This window comes from Geospiza fortis, unplaced genomic scaffold (assembly GCF_000277835.1).
Source record: "Geospiza fortis unplaced genomic scaffold, GeoFor_1.0 scaffold218, whole genome shotgun sequence".
Taxonomy (NCBI): Eukaryota; Metazoa; Chordata; class Aves; order Passeriformes; family Thraupidae; genus Geospiza; species Geospiza fortis.
In genome coordinates this window covers 355,532-372,449 of record NW_005054524.1, presented here as the reverse complement: position 1 = coordinate 372,449, position 16,918 = coordinate 355,532, and the positions used below count along the sequence as shown (strand labels likewise).

General features: G+C 48.5%; 1 protein-coding gene across 1 annotated transcript in view; it reads right to left on the bottom strand.

Moving 5' to 3' along the window:
- Positions 1–1,881: 1,881 nt before the first annotated feature.
- The window catches only part of LOC115948795 (acid-sensing ion channel 2-like), a 36,390-nt gene continuing 21,353 nt past the window's right edge, over positions 1,882–16,918 (bottom strand). The window contains exon 2 of the mRNA XM_031063738.1: positions 1,882–4,497. Within this exon, the coding sequence (XP_030919598.1) occupies positions 4,300–4,497 (198 nt within the window). The 3' untranslated portion in view covers positions 1,882–4,299. The remainder of the gene's footprint in view (positions 4,498–16,918) is intronic.

Sequence of the window (16,918 nt, the reverse complement as noted above, 5' to 3'; positions counted from 1 at the left end):
CTGGACTGCTCCACACCTGTCAGAGCCATCACTTGCTTACACTCAGCACTTTCAACACAGGTCCCTTTCAGGCACAACAGCTCCTGCTCAGCTCTAGGGGTAGAAACAGCTCTGTCATTTGCCAAAGGAGACCATTCAACCAGATGCTGGAGTCTGGCACAGCTCCAAGTGCTCCAGAAATCCTCACTCCCAGGGAAGGTGTTCTATCCTGCTCCAGGGAAGGTGTTCCATCCTGCTCCCAGGGAGGTGTGAGTTACCCTGCTCCAGGGAGGTGTGTTATCCCAGAGATGTGCCCCACGTAATGTGTGTGGAGTGAGCAGGTGCCTGTGCCAGAGGAGGGTCCCATGGTCTGTGTGTTGCTTCCTTGGGCTCAAATTGTCTGTCCAACTTTCCTAGATGGTTTTCCACATCAAACCTAAATCTCTTTCCTACAACTTAAACCTCTTGTTTAAGAGGTTATTCCTCCTCTTGTCCCCCATGTGCCAGGAGAACTCATTCTGCCTTTCTCTTCTCTGTTCTCCCTCCTGCACTTGAAGGCTGCATTAATGTTTCCAACCTCTCTGGAAAACAGAGCATTGCTGTTATCTCCAAAAAAAAAGGATGGCAGCAGAGGAGCTGAGTGTGGGGTTTCTTGCTGGGTTTCAGATATCCAGAAGTTCAGAGTCTCAACTCATCCTGTGATGCTCTCTGTGGTATCTGGCACAGCCTTCCCCAGCTGGGAGTGTCCTGAAAGGAGCTCCCTGTGCCACCCCTCAATCCCATCCCTTCAGCACTGACATCTTGAACTTCCCCACCACAGAAGGTTTTCATCAAGCACAGGATTAGGGGCAAAGGACAGGATTAGGGGCATGCAGGGCGCTGCTTTCCAAACACCTCTGAGTTTCTGCAGCCCCCATGCAGTTTATTCAAGGAGGGTGGAGAAGGGGCCATTGGAGAGGCTGTGGCAGCCAGTGCTACATGTGCTGCTCAGCATCTGAGACACATCCTCGGCTGAGATATTGATTTAGAGGCATGACTCGGGAAAAGGGCTATTTTCAAGTTTACTCCTAATGCTGACTTTCATGTGCAAAGCAACTGCCTCACTTCATCTGAGCAAAAAGCTTTATCGGGTGCTCCTCCCTTTTGATTGCTTTTTGACACTAAATCTGTGATTTGTTTGAAATCTGGCAGCAGAATAAAACTGTAACAAGGAGAAGGTAAAGCTCTGTCAGTCCGGAGAAAGGAAGATGGAATCAATTTTTCCAGTTTAAAAAACCTAAATTACTTTGTTACTAATACATGCTGTAAATTCATGCTGTTAATTGGAAAAAAAAGAACATAAACATTTCAGGGGTTTTTAGTGTTAGTGTCAATCTGGCACTTTGAGAAGAAATAAGCTCTATTTTTCATTTGAAGTGATGTTTCATTTCAAAACCTCCTTCAATTGGACTTATTAGCTGAAAATTGCTCAAGAAATGCCAGAATTGTAAGAGATTTATCCAGTTCATCTCTCAGGGGTTTTTAAAATTATTTTTTCAATTCATTAATGATATGAGGATCATTCCTCATATCATTTAGTCACCAGCAATTTAGTCACCATCCAATTGCTCCTCTGCTCAGCTCAGTGCAGGTGTGGGGTGAAAGGGAAATTCAGCCCCTGGGAAAGGAGAAATAGATGAATTGGGGTTGTGTTCCCTGAGACTGCAGAGAACTGCCAGGTATGGGCTTAAAAAAATCCTCAGAACCTTCTCTGAAAATGCCAGCTTTTTGCCAGTTTCTCTTTGTAGAAAAAAGTAAAATCAAACGGAAATTAAAATAAAACAAAAAAAAGCAAAAAATGGAGAGGTGGAGAGGGACAAAAATGGAGAGGTGGAGAGGGACAGGGAATTCTTTGAGATGGAATATTTTGGTTTGAGATTATTTATTCTGAGTAGGGGTTTGCATAAAACAAAAAAGGAAGTTATAAAAAAAGGAAAAATCTGATTGACATCAGAGTGAACCAAAACCATCCAGGATTTGCTGTCCCAGTGGCAAACAGAATATTCTTCCTCCTAAACTTACCTTCAAAAATAGCAAAAGTCTGCACTTTAGCCCCAAATCTCAATAAACCAGACAAAAGCTAATTGAGCTGGAAAACCCTGAGCCAGCTGTGCTGGTGGAGCCAAGGCCTTTGCCAAGGAAAGCTGTGCAGGATGCAGCCCTGAGGGAAGGCAGCTCCATCAGCTCAGGGATTTCTGTGCTGGCAGAGGAGAAGCTCCAGCTCCAGCCCCACAGGCTTTCCCCAGGGAATGGTCACTTCCAGCTTTGCCCGGCCCATGCTGTCCCTGGCACGGGGACATGAGAAGGGTTTGGAGGTGCTGGGGGATCTTGCCACTCCATCTGCTCCCCCTGGGAGCTTTGCTGCCTCAAGCCCCAGTGTGGTTTAGCAGGGCAGCCTCCAAAGCCTCCTTTGCTCTCCTGCTGACCTCCTTCCCTGAGTCTGCCAAGGAGCCAGGATCAGTGCAAGGCATTCCTGAGTGCCAGCCCAGCATCCCACAAGCACAGCTGGCTGTGGTGTTCCCAAATGGGAGCCAGTGCTTGAGAGCAGGAGTTTCTGGCTCCTTTTGGCTCAATTCCCCACCCTGGCCCAGCTGATACAAAGACAGAATTAGCCATGGCAAGACATGTTTTCTGTCATGAACTTGATGTAGTTCTAAAATAACCAGGATTTAAAGCAATCCATTTTCTGTGCAGATTCATTTCAATCTTTCTCTTCTAAACCCAGGCACAGAACATTTGGATGATGCCTCCCTTTCTCTGGGAATATGAAATCTCTGCAGCACCTTCTAGCAAGTGTAGTTCTTGGCCTGGATCCATGGGAAGGCTGGCCTGGCTGGCTGGATCCATAAAAGGTTTCTCCAGAAGGAACACAGGAGTGCCCTCTTTCTGGGGTGGTTGTGATGGGCTCCAGGGGCTACATCAACCCCTCCAATCATGCACTGACACAGGCTGGGAAATGTCTGTTCTCTGCAGAATTATTAAATATTGGGAACAAATCCTTCCCTGGGAGGGTGGGCAGGCCCTGGCACAGGGTGCCCAGAGCAGCTGGGGCTGCCCCTGCATCCCTGGCAGTGCCCAAGGCCAGGTTGGACATTGGGGCTGGGAGCAGCCTGGGACAGTAGAAGGTGTTTGCCCATGGCAGGGCTGGCCCTGGATGGTTTTTCATATCCCTTCCAACCCAGGCCGTTCCATGACTCCATGATCATGGGGCAACTGAACCATACTCCTGATTTCCACAGCTTCCTAAAATTTTACCAGATAATAACAAATATCCTCATTTTTGTCCCCCATTCTGGTGACTGTCCTCCTCAGATTCTGCATCTGGCAGCTGGAGGGACATTTCCAAAGACTCAGGAAGGGCACACTCCTGGAGCTGAAGAGGCACCATGCTGCCAGGAGAGTTTTTAGTGAAATCCTTGCAGTTGTCATCAGTGTTTTGTTCAGTGCCAGTATCACTTGTGAAACACCTGGATAAATGCTCTGTGTTCCCAGCCCATTCTGTACTGAAGTAGGGAACCCAAATCTCTCCCTTTCAGCACATTCCACCGGTGTCAGAGCAGGCCTGGGAGCAGATGCCACCCTGACCCCTCTCCAGAGGGGGCTCAGCCACCTTCACCTGCCCATCTGTTCCCCAGTCCTGCTCAGCCCAGACAGGAATGTGGTGTTACAGAGTGAGGGGACAGCCTGAGCTGTCCTGAACAAGAACTGCCTGCAACCATCACCCAAATCTTGCAGCCATCAGCCAGACATCCCCACCTAGAGCCACAGAGGAGATACCTCATGGGAGAGCAGCTTCTCCTCCTCACACTGCACCTGAGGGCACCTCACACTGCACCTTCACATCAACCTGACACACAATAACAAGAGATCCCACCACAGCCACAGGAATAAGGAACTGAGGGATGCATTCAGGAGCATTTCAGTGTCTGCACTTTGGTGTCCACCTGGGCCAGAAACAAATGATGCAGAGGAGCTGTGTTTGGGAAAAGTTTTCAAGTGATGATGTGAGTCTGTCATGCAGCAGTTGGATCTTCTGGGAGCTGGTGGAGGAGGCCTTGCTCTTGACATTGTGTTTTCTAGTTATTTCTTAACCTAGAGATGACAGCTCTTTCAGGGAACAGGGAAAGATGATATCCAAAGGCTGTCTGAAATCCAAACTCAGGTATAATGATCTCTCCTCAAAGCACAGGCTGTGAACTGGTTCTTCACAAGAGCCTGTGGGATTCAGTGCAGTGGGTGCTCTGCTCCTCCTGCAGTCACTCCTGAACCACTGTCCTCTTCTCACAGCAGTGCCTGAGCAGATGGCACCTTCTGGGCAATGCCTGTGCTGGAGACACCCACAGTGAATCCCTCCCTGGATGGCTGGTCCGAGCTTGGGGTGGTGCCAAGTATTGGGTTCAAGGCTTCTCCTCCTCCCTGCATGGCCACACCACACACCTGTGCTGTTTGGGGCTCCATGTTACTCCCATCCAGTGGCAGCTGTGGAGAAAGGAAACAGATGACACTGACAGAATCCTTGCTCCTCCCATGCCACCATCCCGATCTGCCTGGTTTGGGGGTCGGGGGGGGGGGGGGGGAGAGTATCCAAGTTAAAGGGTCATGATCTCCTCTCCCTTTGGCATAAAAAGCTTTGCACTCTTCCCTTCCATCTCTTCTACCTCACCTCCCCCTTTCCCTCCACAGCAAACCACGTCCAAAAGGTTCAGGTTGATCCTGTTGATGCTTTGACACCACCCCAGGGTTCTGGTCTAACAAATGGGGGACAGATTGTGCCACATCCCTGAGACATCACTGGGAAAGTGGCAAACAAAGCAGGACCTGACTCCTCCTGGGCCACACGTTACCACACACACCCCTCAGCTCCTCAATGGGCAGCAGGACCACACGGATGGGAGGGCTGAGCCTCCCAAAGGAAAAGCAGAGCTGGGCTGCCTCCTGCCTCTAACATTTGCTGAGGGGGTTTTGGGTGTCCTGCCTGGAGCAAAAGGACCTGTTAAAAAAGAGCAAGTGTGGCTGTAAATGGGCATTTCACAGCATGGTCACCCTGCTCATGAATGAAACTGAGGAGAGTTTCACCAACACACAGAGAAAGAAGGGGGCTCCCCTACTGCAAACCCCAAAGGGATGAAACTTACTCCCAGTCAATGCTTTGCCCCAAACAAACATGACAACGCAGCAACACTCTAACAGTGTGTATTTCAACAAGGACAGTCCAAACTGGCTTCCTTCCATGAGCAGGTCCTGCCAGCTCAGAGTCCCTCTGTCCCCTCTGAACAACCGCAATGGGTGCAGGTCCTTCAGAAGGCTGGGAAAGCCCAAATGTGACAGCCCTTGCAGGGTTCCCAGGGCCTGCACTGTTGTCACTGCAGTGTCAGGTGCAGGAGAGCAGGGAGAATCCTCTCAGATCACCAGGGTTTGAGGGCAGCTGAAACAGGGCTGAAGAGGTATTGAGGTTTTCCTACAGTTCCAGAGGATGGAAGCTGCCTTGCTGTTCTTCCTGGCAGGCTGCTGACATCGTCCAGCTGGTCCTTCTGTGGCAGAGGTCCCAAGGAGGGGCAAAGATTCCCAAAGAGGCCCAGAGCCCCCAGGCATCCTCTGCTGGGGATTGGCAGTCCAGATGTTGATCCTGTGGACAGTGGGCTGGAGGAGGAGGGAGTGCTGCTAAATATCAGGAGCTGTCACTGCTGAGTGTGGTCTAGGGAACATCATGGCCCAGCTCACCTGCAAGGATGGCATTGGTGGCAAGTCAGATGGATCCTGGGCTAATGAGTTGGATGTGGGTGAATTGATTGTAGAGAGTGGTTTGATCATGGAATAAAGTACAGAAACTGGTTTAAGTGTGGTGTGTTTCCACCTTCCCTTCCCTTTAGTAACCATGGTAGGAATCCCTTTGCCCTCCCCAGCCAAGCTTTCTTTGGACAGGCCTGTCAGGAACTCACCTTGACCCAAAATCTGGTTATGACCAGTGCCAGGGTGGGATTTTTACACCTTCTCCAGCTCATTCTGCCCTCAGCAGTCTCTGGAGTTGTCCCCAGAACTGACACAGGAGGGCTCTGGCCACTCCAGCTGCACCATCCACAGACACCATGAAGCTGCCCAGGCTGGGACACTGCAGGGACCTGTCCCAGCTTTAAATGCAAAGAAACACCCAGGCACAGCTCCTCTGGGCATCTGGTGTCACTCAGGGAGGGTGGAGGTGGGAGCTAAAATGCTCCATTCCCGTGGGTTGCAGAGGCCAAGTGCCTCCTGCCCGACATTCTGCTCCCACAGAAGCATCTCTGATGTTCAGTTTGTGCTCTTAGATCTTGCAGCATCTGTAGGCTCTGTGCCAACTCTTCTTGGTGATGCTCTGATATTGCTGCTGCTGCTCTGCCATTGCTGCTCCAACGCAGCACAGGAGAGATGTTCCCATAAAACTTCATAATTGCCCAACTCCCCAGACTCAGATTCTTCCTGCGTGCCAACTGTGAAGGAAATGTTTCTATTTTTAGCTTGGAGGTGTTGGCAAGAATTGCAGAAGCTGGATCTGCATTTCAAGCAGGCAGGTAACAGCACAACCCCTCATCCCAAGCCTTCCTCTGTTCTGCCTGCTGCAAGGATTGCAAACCTTGGTGCTCAGTCTCTGCTCTGCTCCCCTGCCAGCCACTCCCAGCTGCAGGTGAGATGCAGGAACAGGGAGGGCTTTTCATAAGGAATTGCTTGTGGCATTCAGAAAGCTTTGCATGCGCTGTGTTCATAATGCCTGTATTTAAAGGCTGCAGGGTTTTTTCTACCAATTTCCTCCTTTCTTCCCCTCTGAATTTTATTTTCAAGAAGGGGAAAATCTTTTCCAAGGTCAGGGAGAGGTTATGCTTTCAGACTTTTGTAGTGCATAGCTTCAGGCTGGGTTAAAATTCCTACAACGATCAGAGCCTGTCTTGCCTGGCATTCATTTCTTCTGCTGTCTTTATCTCATCCCTTCCTGAATCTTGTTGGAAGCTGCAGCCATTGTGGCACACCAAAGGCAGAAGACACTTTTCCCTGCCTTTTTTTTCCCTTTAACCTAGTAGTGGTTTGTTGTCTCTTTTTGTCTTCCTTGCTCTGTTTTCTCATGGTTGACAGAAATGAGCTGCTCAACTCTGCAGTCAGGATATTGGGGAAAATGCAGCAATTCCTATTCCAGAGGAAGCTGGGACACTCTGAGCATTGGAAATACCCATCCCCTTTTTCCAGTTCTAACAGATTCCTCTACACTGGCTCACTTCATACCACCTGTGCCATCTGTCAAGTTACGACCCCAAAATGGGGCAAAAGTACCTTTTGTGGCATGCAAACCCAAACACCTGATTGTATTTGGGAATCAAAGACCCATGGGATTGAACTGTGGGAATGTTGCCTGTAAATGCAGCACAAACACATTGAGGTTTTCTCTGTGGTGCTGCAGCTCCAGCCCAAGCATCATCTCCCATCACAAACCCCTATGACTGGGGAGCCACAGTCTGGGGAAATGCCTTTGGAGATGAGAAGGATGCTGTACACTAATAAATAATGGGAAGTGATTATCCTGTCTGGGCCAGCAGAGAGGGTGAGCTGCAAATCCAATGAACAGGTACAACTGGCATCCCTGGAGCCAAGCACGTGGATGGGCCTAAAACTGAATTAATTAACTGCTGGAAGGGCCTGAAACTGAATGAATGACTGCTGGAAGGCCGGGCTCTCAAGGGAGAACCTGGGGCACACTTGGGCTTCTCTCTAGATTTAAGGCCTTGCCATAAGAGACTTTGTCTCCACTCTCATGCTTTTAACAGGGGCAGATGACCCTACATTTGCAAGGACAGAATGTAGCACAGATAAATTGTTCTGGTATTAGCTAAGCCTTGAAGAGAAATCACTGGATGAAAGGGTGTTATGGATATTCACTGCAAGGACAACTGCCAGGCCTTGCTCAAGGTCCATCTTTCATCCCACTAAGTTGTAGGGACACAGATACCTGGCTGCAGGTGCTTCACAGGCTGAAGGGCTCTCCTAACTTTCCCATTTAAGATAATATTTCCCTCCCACAACCAGCTTGTCCCAGCAGCCCCCAACTGTGTTTGAAGGAGCTGCTGGGTCAGTAATGATCCATTCATGGACAAACAGCCCCTGCCAGGGAACGGACATTGTGGTCACTGTTCTGGAGCTGTCATTGCTGAAGCTTTTCAGCTGCTGCCAGGTCTGGGTATTGCCAGAGGGGGCAGCCTGAGGAGGGTCGAGGGAAATCCATTCTTGGTCCTGTGACTGGAATTTCTTCATGTACAGTTGCATTAATATTCTTGTGTCCCCATTTGAGATGCTTTGCCTTGATCTGCCTTTGCCTTTTCCCTCTCAGTCCCAAGTGGTGTCCTCCACTTGCCCCCAGGCCAGTGATAACCCCTGCCACTCCCTGCTCTCTCTCCTGCTGCATTCTCATCCCTCAGCAGAAGCAACACAAACACAAACACACACAGCAAATACAAACGAGGATGATGCTGTTTCTGAATGCAGCAGGAGCCACCAAGGCTGGGCTGGCAATGTGCTGCTGTGTCTCAGTTGTGTAGCTCCTGTTACCTCTGGTGTTGAAGATTATCACGCTCCTGTAGTACAGGAGGGAATTTATCCCTGGCTCTGTGCTCCCACGTCAGTTCACAGAGTGTGCACAGCCTGCCCTTCAGGTCCTTGCACTCTGCAACCTCCAGTCAGTGCAGAGAGTGAATAAAAAGCACAGGAGAGTCAAGGTACCACATTCCCCTGAATGATGCAGCTATGCTGTGCTCAAAACAAAAGCAGGAAATGGTCTTCTTAATCTCAGCTTCCCTGGAACCCAGTGCAATGTCTTTGTCTGTAATTCTTTCTCTACCATCAGGAAAAAACCCAAACCCTTTTTATAGAATCACAGAATCGTTGAGGTTGGACAACATCAAGTGCAACCATCAGGCCAGCACCAGCACCACATTCAGCGCTGCCTCTGTCCCCAGGTGCCACATCCACACCTTCTTTGAATGCCTCCAGGGATGGGGAACTCCACCACTGCTCTGGACAGCCTGTACCAGTGCTTGATAACTCTTTCCATGAAGAAATCTTTATTAATATCCAACCTAAATTCACCCTGATGAAACTCTAGGCCATTTATTCTCATCCTGTCACTCATTAGCTGGGAGAAGAGCCCTGCCTCACCTCACTACAACAGATATTTTTTAATAAGTTCTTTGTCATTTCCCAGGGGGAGGAACAGGGCTGTGTTTGTGCTTCAAAGATCTGCACTATAACCTGTAACCACACAACTGCATTCAAATTGCATCAGGATAATGATGATGGCCAGTTAAATGCCAGGATCAGCAGCAGAGATTGCACAAGGATCCAGAAAGAGCCAAACATGCCAATACATTCCACAGAAACAGTGCTGAAAATGACAGAGCCCTGCGGCTGGTGGGACCTGGGGCTGTTTTAAATAAAACAGTGCTTGGTGGCAGCACAGATCACTCTCAGGAGCTGATTTATCTTAATCCAAAGCTAAACATCCTCAACACAGCTAAGAGTTGTGCCTCAGACTTGGGGTCATCTGCTGCATATCCCCCTCTTCTGGGGAGCTTGTGCTTTTAAATGGCTTTAAAGAGTTAAAGGTCACAGCAGAAATTCTTCAGGTTTCATAAAATGCTAAAATGGCCTGTGTTGGAAGGGACCTTAAATAACACCCAATTCCCAGCTTTGAAAACACTGAACTTCAACAGGACTGAGACACCCACACAAAGCTGCTCCTTGAACTTTCTCTGGGACATGGGAATAAGACAGAAAGAAAACAAAAAACTCAGACCTGTGTGGAGACAGAAGAGCCCTCTTTGTTCAAAAGTAAATTGGGAAAGAATTACATAGAGGAGGGGAAGAATGACAGTAGCAAGAAGGGAAGACTTCTCTTAATCATCCCATGTTACATCAGTGAATTGGAAAATCATGGCAAGTCTGCCAGAGAATAAACTGCCCAAACCTGGTATCAGCTGCAGAGCCACAGACTGTTTAGCAGCTGGGACAGAAAAATGCATTGCTTCCCATAAAACTTGCCTCCCAGAAAATTACAGCCTCTGATTTTCATGCCAGGGTGGGCATGTGGGGGGACAGGATTGGAAATAAATGCTACACACTCTCTCTGTTGTGAGTAGGGAGTGTGTTTATCTCCTCAGCCCAGAACATAAAACCCAGAGCTGCACTTGGAAACAAGGGTGATTTACAGCCCATCCCTTTGGCTGAAAGCCTCCTGGAAAGGATGAGGGGTTTCTTCTGCAGCACAAGTCTGACCTTTGCCTTGTGTGGGTATGGGATAAAAGTGAAAGACCCTCGAAGAGAGAGGAAAAATGGTGCTTTCCTTGGAGATGTCTTCCCAGGGCCATGCTGACAGATCTGCAGTGCTTCTCTTTGTGGTGCCATGGAGCCCTTGACAAATGCATCTGGGAAAACCAATTCCTCCTGACTCCAAAGCCAGGGGGTGGGACAATCCTCCAGCAGTCAGGAGAAGAACCTCCCAGGTGCTTGGACCAAGCTCTGACACCTCCCTACCCCTTCATATCCTGTATTTCCTCTTCTGCCAGGAGTTATCCCTTGCTGGAAGCCAAGGTGATCTCTTTGGTTGCACACCCCCATGGCAGCCCATAACCAGGGGCTTTGGCAGGGGCTGAACCATCAGGGTGCGTGGGAATCCATAAATCAAAAAGTTTTGGGAAAGCTGTAAAAGGCAGGCCTCAGAGACAGCAGAACTGTGATTAGAGCTAAGCAGTAGCCATGAGATAGATCAGCAGAAAAATTATGTAAAATGTAGAAAAGCAAGGACAAATAGAACAATGATCTGTGTATTAACGCTTGTCTAGAATAACTCCCTAAGCTACAGAAAAGTTTATCTAGCAAGATATAAGAAAGCTTTAAGCTTAATAATGGAGCTCTGTGCATTGTGTTTGAAGGCTCACAAGCAGGTATTGTATTTGAAATAACCAAGCATTGTTTTAACCAAAGGTACCTGTGCTTATAGTGGTTGGATAGAACTACTGTCAATGTGCTTTTGCTTTGTGTGATTGGTCAAAAAACTTTTAAAGTGAGTTGTAACATTAAGTTCTTGGTCTGCTGCTGGGGACGTGAGCTGCTGGCGTCTTCCCATTGTCATCACCATGTAATGAGACTGATGCTGGAAAATAAAACAGCTTGAGACGCCGTCCCCAGCAGTCCTGTCCCGTCTGTGATTTGTACACAGACCCTGATCAGTGACAGGATGGGATTCAGGGAACAGTTTTCTCTATCACAGATGGGTTGCAGAGCCAAAAGAAATCTCTCTTTCCTACTTCCCCCATGGATAAAAAAAATAAGAGCTATCATCCCTTAGGAAGAAGGGTTGTTTATGGTCCACTGATTAAGAAATCACATTCATATTGTTCCTGTTTTAACAACAAGAATAAAGATTCAGAGCTTCCCTTTCTTACTGGGGAAAGTCCAGTTTAGGGTGAGGAGCTCCAAAATCAAGTATGTCCTCGAAGCACTCTCAGATCTGCTGGCCCAAATTGTAGGACCTTTTCACTGCCTTCCTTGAAGGATGTATTTAGAAGATCTGCTGAGCTGTCTGAGCCCAAACCCATCAGCATCTGCCTCAGAAATTCCTCATGGCTCCTCAAACTTCCCTTCTCTTCCTCCTGCTGGAAGCTGCTGTGCCACAGAGAGGTCCCTGCTGCCTCCCAGCACTCACACTCCTTTGTTGTTAACTTTTCCTTAGGCCTCCCCTGGTCCATGTCTTGCCAGGAAACAGAGACATCAGCAGATCCCTGCAGATCCCCGAGCCAGAGCTTTCCTTACAGCTCCAGCCTTCCCCTGGCACAGATGTCTCTCACCACTGCAGTGTCTGAGGCCCCAACTCAGCCCAAAGCTCCCTCAGAGGGTTTTCCTGTGGCTGGATGGGGCTGGATGAGCCTTCTGGAGCCTTTTCCAGGGAGGCAAAACAGCTTCTTGCCTCACTGAGTTTCTCTCTGCTCCACTTCCTGAGGCTCCTTAGAAATCCAACATCCAGAGACAAAATAAAGCAAAACAAATCCTTTTGTCCCAGGCCGTCACTCAGACAGGCTTATACCAACAAGGAAGGCATTAGGCATTAACACCCCAGAGCAGTCACCACCACCCCAGAGCAGTCGCCACAAACCCAGAGTTTGGATCAGTGCTGGTGTGTTTCTGGCATGTGTTCCCTCTGTGTCTCTGTGGAATGTTGTGCATCAGGGGCTCAGGTCACTCCCAGCTCATGGAGGGTCTTTTGGGATTCCTGTTCTCCTGGAGAACCCTCCCCTGCTCCCTCTGGATGCACAACGCAACATGAGCAGCTCCCACAGCCCTGCTGCTCTGCCTCTGCTGCCTGGGGAATGCCAGTGGTGTGGAGAGCCCAGGAGACAAGGATGCAGAGGCACAGGGGGATGAGCCCACACATGGCTGTTTTTCTCAAGGCACTGAACATTCTCCTCTGCAAACTCTCAGAGCCTTTGCTCTGAGGGCTCCCACTGTGCTGCCAGCCTGGCAAAGCCCACTGGCCCTGGCTTGGATGTTGGGCAGGGGCTGTGTGGGGAAATGATCACAGAATCATGGCTTTGTGCAGGTTGGAAAAGCTCTCTGAGATCATTGAGTCCAACCATCCCCAACACTGCCAAGGCCACTGTGGTGGTGTTTGAGGGTTCCCAGGATGAGGGAAGAGATGAGAATCTTGACTCCACATTTCAGAAGGCTGATTTATTATTTTATGATGTTATATTATATTAAAAGAAAATTATGTACTAAAACTATACTAAAAGAACAGATGAAAGGAGACATCAGAAAGCTAGAAAGGAATGAATAATAAAATCTCGTGAGACTCAGAGAGTCTGACACAGCTGGCTGTGACTGGCAATTAATTAGAAACAATTCACATGCTGGGTAAACAACTCTCCAAATCACATTCTAAAGTAGCAAAACATGGAGAAGCTGAAGCTTCCCAGCTTCTCAGGAGAAAAGATCGTAGTGAAAGGATTTTTCAGAAAATATGTCAGTGACAGGCCACCATTGACCATGTTCCCAAATGCCACATCCACAAGGCTTTTAAACCCCCCAGGGACAGGGACTCCATCAGCGCCCTGGGCAGCCCTTTCTAATCCCTGACCACCCTTTCCATGAAGATCAGAAAACCCATGAGAGGAAAATGTGGTCTCATCTCATTTCTAACATTTCACTGCAAAATGTCAATTTGATTTAGTGAAATCCACTTCAGATCAAAAGTCCAAATGAATCACATGGGTTTTCTTGTTTAGTTTCAAAACTGCTGAAGTATTTTACTCAGGGCTGGTAAAACAGACAGTTCCAACTTGTCTCTAATCTGTAACAGGTTGTTGTACTGAAATATTGATGGCATTTTATAATAATGAAATCATCTATTATATACTAAATATCCCCTTAATACAATGTGCTTGAAACCTACTTAACCTCATATTTAATACAAATTCTTTATAAGCTATGAAGCCAGGTGTAACACAGTATAAACCTTATCATGTTATAACACAGTTCCATATTTTATGGTAATAAAGGAGTAAAATGCAAACAAGCCCACACCTCGTGTTGCTCTGATTTTTATTCTGATGGATTTTACATGCACTATGGAGCAAGAGAACATGAATTGGTCCCAAAAAGCTGCTTTATCTGGGCGCTGCTGGCTCAGGTGGCACTGGAGGGCACTGGGGGGACACTGGGGGGACACTGGGGGGGAACTGAAGGGGCACTGGAGGGCACTGGAGGGGGCATTGGGGGGGAACTGGGGGGGCACTGGGGGGCACTGGCAGCACTTCCATTCTCCAGGGCCGGGGATCCCATCCCAGGCACGGCTCAGACCCTCCTGGCTGTGCTCACCTGGGCTCTGCCTTTGTGTCCTGCAGTGTCAGCTCAGCAGAGACAAGAGGGAAGGGGGTTAAACTGCCTGGTAAGAGCCGTTCTCTGAGAGAACACTTGGCTCATCCAGCAGGGGATAGCACAGCCCAGAGCCATAAATAATGCATGGATCCCTCACATGGAGCTCGATCCAGCCTCGCATTCCTCAGAGAGTCAGTAAATACTGGTTTTCTCCTCTCTTTTGTGTGTCTGTGGTGTGGTGGGTGGCTCGGGAGAAGGGAGAGCTCCTCTGAGGTGCTGTGCTGATCTGCTTTCACATCTTCCTCCTCTTTCTCCCTCCCTCCTCTGCCTTCCCAAAAAGCCTCCTGCCCGAGCTGTGTCAGAACAGCAGCGCTGCCAAGCTGCCCAGGAGGGCTGGAGTTGCTGCTGGGTTTGGGAAGCAGATGGGCTTAATGTGTTCAGCTAAACGCAGCTTTTAGAGCCCAGTCAAACTGCAGCTCAGCCTGGAGCACTCCTCCCGAGGAAACGAGGCACAAGAATTTGGCTGCTGGACAGCGACAGGGAAAAAAAGTGTGAATTTCTCTCCAGCCTGATGAAAATGCTTCCCTGAAAGCAGGTTTGGAACTTGCTGGCATCGCTATCAGGAGAGATCCAAAACTCCCAGCTGCTGAGCAGGTGCTTGAAATCATAACTCATTGGTTATGATTTCAACTCATTGGTACTTCCTGATTGCCCAAACACTAATGAGCTGCTCAGAACCTGGAACTGCTAATTACGTGTCTGAGACTTAAAAGCAGCACCCAGGATGTCTTCATGCTACTAAAATAGCCCAGACTGGATGGCTGTCAGTCTGTCCAAAAAGCCCCTTGGATTACTCAATACGACACCAGACTCTTGAGTGGATAATTAGGTTTTTGGGACCCCAAAGCTGCTAAGAAGGTGCTCAGGACCCTGATGCTTCTCCAAGTCCATTTTTTTGGAAGTAGTTTGAGAATTTGGACCTCCACTCCCACCTTCCCCTTGCGCTGTCATCGTCTCTGCTGGAGTGCATCCCTTCAGGTAGGATTTGTGATCCATGGCTTGTCCCACCTGGCTGCAGCTTTTCTTCTGGATCTGAGTCCCACGGAGCAGCCAGTGGAGAACAACTCTATTAAAAGCCACAGTGGTGCCACACTGACATGTATTTCTTCTTCTAAGAGCATCCTGAGATGACTTCAGCTCTGACCTACTTTAAAGCCAGGCTGATTTTGTCCAAGCAGCAGCTGCACTGGAAGGCAAAGAGATGGAAGGAGAAGCTGCTGAAATCCAGTTTCCTGGTCAGAGGTTTTTGCCTAGCAGGACTCAGAGCTGCTCAACTTTGTAGCCTACTCTTTTGTCAGCTCTTTGGTTTTCCTGACACATCTTTCCCTGGCACAGGCTGCAGCCTTGGCTCTCCCAGTCAAAGGACAGGGGAAGCAGTCCCTGTTCCTCACTGCATCTTTTACACAGCCAGCAAATGGGAGAAGTAATTAACTCCCACACGTTTATTACAGTAATTATGAATTTCTATTGCTGTCTCTACCAACAAAGTGGACTGGGCTCCCAAAACACTGTCAAGTGTTTCCCAAATCCCCACATTCCCTTTTTGAGTGAGTCCTGCATCTTTACAACAATCGCATTCAGCCTTAGCTCTGTCTGTATTGTGTCACTCTCACATTTTCTGAAAAATCCCTTTGCCAGGATTCTTCTCCTGGGAAGCTGAGAAGCCTCAGAGAAAAAGGAAAATAATATTATCTCATTGCTTCCCCTATGTTTGCTGATTTGGAATGTGGTTTGGAGGTTGTTTATCCAACAGGTGAATTGTTTTTACTTCATGACCAATCACGGTCAGGCTGTGTCAGACCCTGAGGAGTCAGTCAGGAGTTTTTAATTAGTATCTTGTTAAGCTTTCTGTAAGTATCCTTTCTCTATTCTTTAGTATAGTTTTAGTATAGCATTCTTTATTATAATATAATACCATAAAATAATAAATTAGCCTTCTAAGAACATGGAGTCAGATTGTCACTTCCTCCTTCATCCTGGGGACCCCAAAAATATCACAGTGTTCCTTGTGTCTCTCAATGCCTTCCTGAGAATCTGGGACTCCTGGGATGTTCCTCAAAGGCCCCTCATCACCATGCATTCCATATGTCCTGGTTTGCTTCCATTCCCCATCCAGACGATGAGAATACCAGGCAGGACAACAAACCTGGCAGTGGGAGCAGCAGACAGTGAGGTGGTCCAGAGTGGTAGTGACTGAGCCTGTATTTATTTAGATTTTAAGGGAATTTCAGCAGGGCCCTGGTTATCTCTGGGATTTTCCATTGCTTTGGCAGGAAAGTCTTCCATCCATGTGGCTGCTGGGACTCTCTTGCAAGACTCCTATTCACAGAGTCCCCTCCGTCTCACACCGCAGGCAGTGCGTGTCACAAAATATATTCCTGATTTGTTCCTGAGCTTGATTCCTCAGCTCAGCTCAAGTTGGAGGCTGCTGGGATGTGGGCTGGCTCTGCACACCACGCACACTCCCTGGCAAATGCTCCAGTGAACAAACATTCATTAAAACCCAGCAAATGTGAATTATAACTGACTGCATAAAGGTGCTGGTGAATTGACAACACATGCCCAGAGTCACAGCAAATGATCTGGAACACAGCAGCAGGAGATGGAAAGCTCTCACTTCCCAGTCTGACATGGATCTCAGGGTGAGGCTGAGCTGTGGGTTGGGGCACATCCTGTACACTTATGGCTGTGTTCACAGCATGAACCTGGTACTGCTAACCAGATGGGATTTCAGTGTCTGAGGCAGCTCCAGCAAAGCCACCCCCTCCCTCTCTGACAGCTCTATTGTCCCTTATCCCAAACAACCAGCATGGATTTACCTCTTAGGCTCTCTGCATTGGCTAAGCAAAGCATCCCTCCTTCTGCAGCAGGAGCAGCCCAGCTCTAGCAGCCTGATCCATCCTTTACCTCAGGATAATCCCTCTGGAGATGGGTCACAGAACCCTGCAAAGCACCC